The sequence below is a fragment of the Elephantulus edwardii genome, unplaced genomic scaffold (genome assembly GCF_000299155.1).
Source record: "Elephantulus edwardii isolate Elephantulus edwardi_28Jun2011 unplaced genomic scaffold, EleEdw1.0 scaffold00002, whole genome shotgun sequence".
Classification (NCBI taxonomy): Eukaryota; Metazoa; Chordata; class Mammalia; order Macroscelidea; family Macroscelididae; genus Elephantulus; species Elephantulus edwardii.
Genome location: NW_006399752.1, coordinates 37,271,498 through 37,281,624, shown reverse-complemented (window position 1 = coordinate 37,281,624; position 10,127 = coordinate 37,271,498). Strand labels below are relative to the sequence as shown.

General features: G+C 55.5%; 1 protein-coding gene across 1 annotated transcript in view; it reads right to left on the bottom strand.

Moving 5' to 3' along the window:
- TNFAIP2 (tumor necrosis factor, alpha-induced protein 2) overlaps positions 1–1,027 on the bottom strand; it is an 8,722-nt gene extending 7,695 nt beyond the window's left edge. Inside the window, exons 1-2 of the mRNA XM_006879186.1 lie at positions 694–1,027; positions 7–258 (exon numbers count right to left, since the gene is read on the bottom strand). Coding sequence (XP_006879248.1) covers positions 7–258; positions 694–1,027 — 586 coding nt within the window. The remainder of the gene's footprint in view (positions 1–6; positions 259–693) is intronic.
- Positions 1,028–10,127: the final 9,100 nt, after the last annotated feature.

Sequence of the window (10,127 nt, the reverse complement as noted above, 5' to 3'; positions counted from 1 at the left end):
CCTCGCGCTCCTGCTCGGCCACCACGGCCAGGGCCTGGCGCAGCCGCTCGGGCGCCGCCTCCAGCGGCCGGCGCAGCGCGCCCAGCACCTGGTCTCGCAGCAGCGCGTACAGCGCCTCCACCTTGCTCTGGCGCCGCACCAGCTCCTCCGCGCTCTCCGCGCCGCCCGCCGCCGCCTCCAGCAGCTCGCGCTCCAGCGCCAGCAGTGGGCGCGCCGCCTCCAGCTGCCCGCGCTCCAGCTGCGCCTTCAGCTCCTCCACTGCGGCCAGAGCAGCGGGTTAGCGGCCGGAAGGCCCACGGGAAGGGGGCTGAGACCCGGGGATCACGCTGTGAGCTACCCGACCCCTAGCTGACCCTCCTGCACTCGATCGGAGGTTGTAAACTGCCCAGGAAGAGACTGCCTGACCTTCTGCCGCAGAGCAGTTAATGGATTTGATAGCAAGGCTTTGGGGTGGCAGCGCAGCTCCTTACCGATAGGCCACCAGAGCCCCCCTTGGCCAAAGAGGCGAGCCAGCTAGCCAACAGGACAGACAGCCTGGTCTCCCGACCTCCAGTCCCCCCATATTGAGGGATCAAGTGAAGGCACCCTCTGGTCCTGTCTGCTGCGCTTCAAGGATGCTTTGTCCCCTCAAAGGAACCCTTACCCTGCCCAACCTTTGCACCCGTTCTGGCCCACCTGGGCCAGCCTACCTACCTGTGGGCAGCCGGCCTTCGTGCTCAGAGCTGGGCTTGGGTGTGGCCTCTGGGTCCTCAGAGCTGGACTGGCCCTTCTTCTTTTTTCCTTTGAACACTCCGAACATAGTGGCCAAGCCTTTTGACTTCTTCTTCTTTGCAGTCCCCTCCTCATCCAGGGCGCCTGCTCTCTCTAGGGATGGCACCAGGTCCTCAGAGGAAGCCTCTGACACGGAGGCCTCAGACTCCCCTTCTGATGTCGAGGGCAGCTTTTTGGGGCCTGTGGAAAAATCTAGGGCCCCCGGCACAGGCCGCTCTCCCGGGAGGCCTTGGAAGAAGGTCATCATCTTGAGCATCTCTGGCTCAGCCTGTGGGTAGGAGGGGAAAGGAGTCAGTGGCCGCTGTCCACAGGCCCAAGCCCGGCTCCCTGGCCCAGGCATAGAGCACATGGCAGTGCTAAACCTGCAGGGTCTGGTTTCACCCGGACTATCCCAGGGCTCTGATCCTGCACCAGCAGCCCTGTCCCCTCCCAGGCCACACGTGTCTCACCCCCACAGCTCATATTTTCGTATCACTGGTCTAAGTATAGCCTCTAAAGCAAAGAGGAGGGAAGGGGATGTCAGGTGGAGAGGCTGTGCAGATAAGGACGCCAGCACTTCCTTTTGGCAAATTCTGCCTTGACAGAAACACAGCTATGCCATCTCAGGCCACAAGGGGTGCAGAGTTGGCACCCCCATCCCAGCTCAGGCACATACCCCCGGAAACCACAGTGCACCCTCAAACAGGATCACTGGGGCCAAATTTCAGGGAACAGGAAGGAACTTGGAAAAGCTTCTTGTGGCAGTGGGCCAAGGGGGGCTTCACAAGCCCTAGCAAAGCTGGGGGCCACACATAACCAGGGTGGGGAGCTCCACCACACCTGCAGCCTACCCCCTGTGGGATGGCATCGTCACAGTGCTCTTCTGAGTGCCCACCCCATCCTGGCCTCATGTGCACTGGAAGAGGTGTCATTTTCCTCACATCTCATTAAAGTGCCCAGAGAGCTTAAGGCACCCCCTCAGATCACCTGTTTCAGAGCCTGGTTCTGTCCCTGCACCCAGCCCTGCATCAGGGAGGCGGGACCCTGGAGAGGACCTTGGTTGACTCCCTAGAGGGAGCAGGTCAGGCAGGAAATGGGGAGCTGTTAGGGCTGGGCCTCCCTGGTAACTGGGGTGACCCATAGCCATGGTGCCACCGCATGCCCCATCCTGCCCCCTGGAAAGTAAACACATCCAGCCTTGCTTCCTGCAAGGCAGCAACCCTGCCACGAGGCTGCTGGGACGAGCCAGCATTCAGATGGGGACCCAAGAGGAACAGCTTGCCTCAGGCACACAGCAGGCCAAGGTTCTCCCTACATCCCATGCTGCCTCCACCAGAAGGGCCTCCTGGCCTATCCTCCCAAGTGAGTCTGGGTTCCTCACATCGCAGCCTTACCAGGTGGCCTGGGAAGATATCAGAATTCCTGAGCCTCAGCTGTCGCCCCTAAGCCCTATGACCAAGAATCCCACAGAAGAATCCATCCAGGCTTCAACTTTGCTCTCCTCCTGGGGTGGGGGCTGCCTTGCCCTCTCACCAACAGCTACCCCACCCCCTGGCCCACAGCTGCCGCCACCTCCCAGTATGACAGGTCCTCGCTCCCACACAGACAAGGTCCCTGCCGGTCCCTGCACAGCATTTCTCTCTGTGTGGCACAGCCGGCCAGCTCAGTGGGCAGAGACAAGGCTGTAATCTTGGCTGACCACATCCCTTCTCCACCAGCCTCAGCTCCCTTACTGAGACATGGGGTTGAAGGCTGCTAGGAAGATATAAAAACCACACAGCCCAGTGATAGGTACCAACCTGCACCCACACACAACCCTCCCCCCTCAGTGTGGCAGCAGATAGAGGAGAGGCTCGCAGGAAGGGGCCCCTGCCCCACGGTGAGGCTGCAGCCCTGCAGGGGCAGGCGCCCTGGGCAAGCCTCCCCCCTCCCCAGCCGGCCCTCAGGCTCGCACACCCTCACCCCTGCCGGGTTCAGGATTGATGCCCACTGTGCCTGCCGGTGGCGTCTGGACCCGGCTGCCTCTCTCCTGGGTGGGTCAAGGGGGCACATCTGTGCTCCAGCGGAGGACCCCCAGGTGCGGGGAAGGAGGGACTCGCCTAGCCCCACACCTAGGAGCCACGCCCTGGACCTGCCTCCCTATGGAAGGGAGACCCTGTCACTTGGCTCCATAGTCTTTGGAACCACAGAAGCTTGCGCTGCGGTCGCCAAACTGGCAGCGTGTGCGCCCCGAAGCTCAGCCCAGGGACGGAGTTTCCCTCGCAGGAGGGCTGCCAAGGGAGGCGCGAGGGGCCCCAGACGTCCCACTGGCCTGTCTCCTCCGCTGTGCCAGGCGCTCCGGCCCGTGGAAGCGGGCGGCGTGTGCGCGTAGCAGCGGGGACGGAGGCACAGCGGGGTCACTTACTGTGTCTGGCTGGCGCTGCTGTCCGGGGGAGGCGGGCGCCGCCTGAAATAGTCCCAGGCCCCGCCCGCGCCCCGCCCTCTGCAACCGCGGAAAGCCCGCGGGCGGTGACCGAGCGCAGCCTCTGGGGACTCGGCTGTCCAGCGACGGATGGAGGCAGTCCGGGCAGCGGGTCACCACCTCCCACCAGTGGGCGGTGGCTCAGGGCCGAGTGAAGCCGGGGCAAGGGGGGCGCGGGGAAGCCCACTCCCGCAGCTTGGTGCCGGCAATGACCAGCCCTAGACCATTGTCCGACCAAGACCCTGATTGGCTGCCTGGCACCCCTCACCCGACCCCCCATACCTTCTCTTCCCTCGTCACAGAGCCCACACAGGAGCGCCCTGTCACTATGGGGTTCAGGGAGCCTCAGTGCGACGGTCGCCCGTTCTGGGGAGATTCTCCCAGCCCGTGGCACCACTGGCACTGGGGCGGAGGGCTTCCTGGAGGTGGTGTCTCGGGGAAATGTGACCGAAGCTGCTCCAGACCAATCACCAGTGTCCACTCTTGTCCACATGACCTTTGTGGAGTCTGGTTGACAGGAGGAAACTGAGGCTCCGGAAGGTGAAGTGACACGTGCAAGGTGACAGCATCAGTGACAAGGTCTCCGTCCCCTGGGGCCTGCAGGACTCCCAAGGGGCTCCGCCCATCTTCAAGGAAAGCGGGCTGGCCCTGATCCTGGGCTCTGAACCCCAAGGACTAACGCCTGGGCCTTGAGCAGGTCACGCATCCCCACCCCCCACCCCCGGGCCTCAGTTTCCCCTCCGCAGCCGAGCCTTTCCCAGCCTGAGGGGGGAGGGGAGAGGGGCCCGACCACACCCCCTTCCTGGTTTCCGCCCAGGACCGCGCTGGGAGGGGAGCCTGTCATTGAGGAATTTCCCGGCTGGGCCCCAGCGCCGCCGCCTCCACGAGCGCCCCTCCCCTGGCCTGGGCACAGATCCCGGGAAGGGGGTGCCGGGCGGGGTGGGAGAGGGGAAAGCCGGGTGTTTGGGGGACTGAGTTCTTCCTCTTCATCCTCGGGAGGGGTGGCGCAGGGCCAGGATTGGCTCTGGACTGTCACCTTCCATCCTGCCTCTAGGGGAGGGGGAAGTGGGGGAGGGGCTGCCAGGAGGGGCTCCTCCCCTCCCTGAGACCCCCGCCGGGGGTGAAGGGGCAGTGTGTGATGACGGTCGCGTTTTCCAGATGAGCCAACACAACACAGCGGCAGGACAGACAATGGACCGTCGCTCTTGCTCGGTGAGGCAGGAAGCTGGAAAGACAGGAATGGCCTCATTTCACCCAGCAGATGATCTGGACCTGGGGGCCTGGCAAGCTGCCTCCGTGGCCCCTGCTGTGTGTGCATTGAGCAATCCCCCTGGCACCCTGTCAGCCAGGTCAACTCCCAGGGCGAGATTGGGACATCACTGAAGAAATCCCAGCTCCCCAGGCTATGAGGGTGGACCAAAGCCGGACCCCCACGGCCCCCTATTTTCCTAGATCAGCTTGGCAGGCACTGGTCTTCTGCAGGACAGAAGAGGCAGGGATGCTGTTGAGGGGAGAGCAGTGTTGGTGGAGGAAAACCTTGGGAAAAGCAAACGCTGCCGCCTTCAGCAGCTGTATCACCACTTCCTGCTTTGAGCTCCAGGCCTGCAGCCAAGGTCACATGCATGAAATCCCCAATCCAGGGGTTGCCCAAAGATCGATCAATGGACACCTCATTACCCTTCTCTCAGCAGCTAATGGGGTCAGCATGGCGGAAATTATTCTCATCCTAAAGTCATCAGAGGTTGGGGTTTCCAGGAGAATCAAAGGCCAGTGAAGAAATCCATCCCACCAGGAAATGATCTTCAGATGCTGATCCGAAGGAGCCCGAGCAGCAAGGCCCATCCCCTGCATCCCAGGCAATATCAGCCTGTCCTGCCTCCGTAGCTGAGAGGAAACAGACGCCTCCTCTCACATCCCTCTCCAGCCCAGCCCTGAAGCCAGATGTGCCAGCACCTGGCCAGGGCCATGGTCAGCTCCTCTCACGCAACCCAGAGCCTCAGAGGCTGGGATGCTCTGGCCAAGAATACTGGCACTGACTCTGATTGGCCTCTTCTGTGGCCAGGCTCTGCTTGAAGAACTATTCCTGAATTAACGGGGCTTGCCTTCCAAAAAGCTTCATCATGTGGCTATTGCTTAACTCTAGACCCTGTTCACAGCAGAGGAACTGAGGCACAGACGGCCCAGCGATGTGTCAGTCTGCAGGGAGGCTGGGGGTGCTTTCTCCTAAGCACTGGGCTGTATTGCTTCCTGCTTCAGTGTTGTCCAACGCCAACAGCTTGATGGATTTGAGTCGGCCCCAAGGAAGGGCTGCCATGCCAGACCAATTAGGGGCAGAAATGGAAGATGTTAACTACCCTCCACTTTTTTTTTTTTTTTTTTTTGCAATCACTGGCTATGCATCAGAGAGCTGGACAATTTGATGCCTTTGAGCTGTGGTGCTGGAGAAGAGTATTGAAGGTACCATGAACTGCTAGAAGAACAAACAGGTTCATCCTGGAGAGGGTTAAACCAGGCTGCTCCTTGGAGGCAAGGATTCTGAGGCTTTGTCTGACATACTTCCTTGGAGAGGGATATTATGCTTGGGAGAGTGGAGGGACAGAGCAGGAGGGGAAGGTCCTCTATGAGGTGGATTGATTCGGTGACTGGGGTAATCGGTGTGGGTGTGTCGGAGACAGTGCGATTGGCACAGGACAGAGCAGGGTTTAGGGCTGTTGTACATAGAGTCGCTATGAGTCGCAAGCAACTCAACGGCACATAACAACAACCACCACTTTTTTATTTTGTTTTAAATACTTTTTCCAAGGACTTACCCCTTCTGAAAAAGACATCACGCTAGGAAAGGTAAAGTGTCAGTGAAAGAGAAGACCTTCAACAAGATGGATTGACACAAGGATTGTAATAATGGACTTGAGCTGGACAGAGATCACGAGAAGGACACAGGATTAGGCAAGGTTCTGATCTGTTGTTCCGAGGGTCACCAAGAGCTGTCATGTAACAACAGCCACTCCTTTTCCATCTTTAATATAAAAGTTGCTCCAGTCTCTTGTTCAGTTAATTAATTGAAGTCTCCACTCCCATCCAGTAGGGTAGCAAAAAGGTCCACCCAATCCCACAACCACCTGCTCAGAGACAGGGCACACCCAGGGTGAGGCCAGAGAATAACACAGGGCAGCGTGGGCAGTGCTTTCCTCCCTCCATTCCCTCTTGGGACGGTCAGCCTGGCTGCAGGGACGCTCCCTGAAAAGGCAGCTACAGCTGGGGACTCTGGTGCAGGGGGGCCACCCCAGTATGCCAGGGTGTGGGTGGTCACAGGCCTCGCAATGGCAGGAGACCCTGGCCAGAGGCTTGGTGAGTGGCCTCAGTCACGAGGATGGTGCTGGTCGTGGGTGGGTCCCAGGACAGGGAGGCAGTCTGTCGAGGGTAACTTCCACCCCCTCCCCATGGCCAGCAGCCCGCTTGTCCACTTCCCCCTGCGCCATGACTTGCACTTCCCACCGACTTGACCTCAGTTTAGGATAAGCACTCACCCCTGCTTTTCACTTTCACTTCTCAGGCCACAGCCCACCTGAGCCTTACCCGGGAGAGTCCCATTTAACACCTGGCAGAGCCAGTTTAGGATAGGTGAGCAAACTTAAGCTTCAGGGACATTAGAGGTCACACAGCCATCAGTCTAGGGTGAATGTTGCCTCCTGACCTTCTCCAAGGGGGAAGTGGCCTGCTTGGGGTCATTTGAAGCTTTCCAGGGCCTATCCTAGAACCAACTGACCTCTAGGACCACATGAGGGCAGGACAGCTGATGGGCTACCACACAGACACTCCCTTCTTCCCCAAGGCTCTTATTTGTAGGCCTTTCTCCTAAGAAGTAGCCATTCTAAGGATATCCCTTTGTGTCTGGCAGGAGGGTAAACTGGTCAGCTTCCATCCCAGCAGCCTCCTAAGGGATGCAGTGCAAGAGGGCTCCTTGGAGGCAACATGCTTGGCTGAACTCAGGGCCTCCCTCCTCCTCATCTCAACTGCCTCTCCGAAAGGAGCTTTCAACAAGGCTGTCCCTCCTGTAACAAGTGGTGATGCAAGATGCCCAAATTAAAACGCTCATCCTGCACGGGGCAGTGCCAGCGGTCAGCTGTACCCTGCCCTTCTCGGAGCTACCGTGACTTCCAGGAAAGCAGACGCTGTACTTGGTCCACATAGGAGAGCTCACAGGGAGCCTGGCCATGTTCTAGACCTGGAAAGCTCCAGTGGAAAACCCATTACTGGAGGGGGAGGATAGCTCAGAGGGAAGGGCTGGGGCTGGAGGCTGCCCATGTTGTTACACTGTCCTCACTGGGTGCTGGGATGCCTCCTCTCAAAGATTCAGGAGCTTGGGGACTTAGGGAAAGGAACGCTGGAGGCTTGAACCTGCAGATCACCTGAATCCCTGTCAGCTCCTTTTTGTAAACTTCTTGTTGCTTCATTTCCTCTTGGGACAAGAGCTGACCCTCCTGAAGATTCACTTTGCTATCAGAGAGACTGAGTTCAGAGGGGTAGAGGATCTTGCCTGAGCTCACACACCCCGGAAGGTGGAGAACTGTGACTCCAACCCAGGATTGTGGGACTCCGGAGGCTGAGCTCCTGACCAGTGCAGTGACTAGGGGTATCCAAGAGTGTGAAGGTCGCCATGGAGACAGGAAAATGGGAAATCCATGAACAGAGCCTGCCATGTGATGGGTGTTCCCAAAATGGCAGGATTCCCAACAATACTCTTCCTGGGATTTTAAGATGCCAAGATTTGGCATCTTAAAATCTATTCATCGAAGGAAAAAAATAGCTAGGTGGAGAAAAGATTGAAGTTGTCAATGATTTCATTTTACTTGGCTCTACAATCAACACCCAGGGTAGCAGCATTCAAGATATCAGAAGAAATATTGCTCGAGGGAAATCAGCTGTCAAGGAGCTCTACAAAGTATTAAAGAGCAAGGATGTCAGTTTAAAGACTAAGGTGCACCTGATCCAAGTCCTAAGACTTTCAGTTACTTCCTATGCAGCTGAAAGTGGGCAATGAATAAGGATGACAGAAGAATCGATGCCTTTGAACTGTGGCACTGGAGAAGAATACGACCATCCCAAGGACTGTCAAAAGAACAAACAAGCATATCAACAAACGAATGGATAGAGAAGCTGTGGTATATTCACACAATGGAATGCCATGTTGCATTGAAAAGCAAGGAATTCATGCAATATTATTCAGAATGGTGACTCTGGAGGACATTATGCTGAGTGAAGTATCTCAGTCACAAAAGGACAAATACTGCATGGTGCCACTGTTGTAAAAACAGGACTGACCTCGGGGTTTGGGAGAGACTGAGAAAGATGGGTTCAATAATGTATACTGCATTGAAACAGATGAAGGAGAAAACTGTTTAAAAGGGATATGTGGTTAGGTATTTTTGTCATGACAGGAGTCTAGAGCGAAGGCATGGTGGAGTGGACCTGGGGGAGGGATTGTAAATCAATGAAGGAATTTTTCTTTTACTTTTCCAAGAGGGGAATGGATTAGCGGGAAGGGTTAGGAGGGGGGAAAGTGCAACAATGAAGGAATGAAAATCCAAAGTCTCTCTAAATTTTTACTGAAATTAAGAATTTCAATAACATTTTTAAAAATAAAATAAAAGAACAAACAAATCTGTATGGGATGAAGCGCGGCCAGGGGGCTCCTTCGAGACAAGGTCGTGAAATGTCATTTCATATACTTTGGGATGTATTATCAGGAGGGGTCAGTCCTTGGAATCTGGGAAACCCCACCACCTTTCACAGTATCCTTCTCGGGGAAGGTGGTGGGTTAGAGAAAGACAGTAAGACCCTCTTTCTTACTGACATAGTCACTATAGCAATGGGTTTGAGCATATCAGAGGTCTTGAAGACGGTACAGGATAGGCAGGGTTCAGAGCTGCTCTTCACCAGGTAACTATGAGTCTTAGTCAACTCGCTGGCCCCTGACAACAAGCATCCATCTAAAAACCTTAGGTTCAAAATCAATAACCTCACACCCATGTTCTGACCACCTGCTATCTTGAGGGGAGAAAGATAAGGCAATCCACTTCCATAGCAATCTCCGCATTAGAACCTATATCCTAAAAGTTGCTAGGAATCAGAGATCATTCTAAGGCAGTGGTTTCAGATTTGGCATTTAGAGTTATTTTCAAGATGTTAATCATTCACTGTGCCTTTGAAATTCTGTCTTGGACAGTGAAGTTAGCTCTCCTAAGGAGTTAAATTGATGCTGGAGAAAAGGAATCAAATAAAACACTTCTGTCAAATCCACTTCAGCTCATGGCGACCTCATGTCTTGCAGAGTAAGACTGTGCCACTGGACTTTCAAAACTGACCTTTCAGAAATGGATCGGCAGGCCTTTCTATCGATGTACCTCTGGGCGGGTTCAAACTACCAACATTTTATTAGTCAAGCGCTGAAACCATTTTTGACACTTAGGTACTCAATAGAATTACTTATTGTATTTTCCAAAGGGCTTGAGTGACTGTGAATTATAATATACGTGTGTGTGTGTGTGTGTGTGTGTGTGTGTATGAATAATATTTAAGTGAGAACTCTGGTGGCTTAGTCCCAAAATTTAGGTGCTGTTAACCCAAAAAGCTGCACCTCTCTGTTGGTGTAAATCCACCAGTGCCTCTGCCGAGGAAAGACAGGCAATCTCCTCCTGTGCAATTACAACCTCTGAAAACCTGCTAGAGGGTCAGTTTATGGTTCCAATGCCGAAAAAAGTGGGTGCATATAGTTTACAGAGGGACAAGTGCTAAAATGTCACAAACAAAACTAAAGCCTTGTTGTTAGGCAGTCAGAAGCACACTGACTCTGACTCAGCGACTCTCTGTATGACAGAAAAGGCCAGTCATGTGCCATCCTCACAGTCGTTGCTAT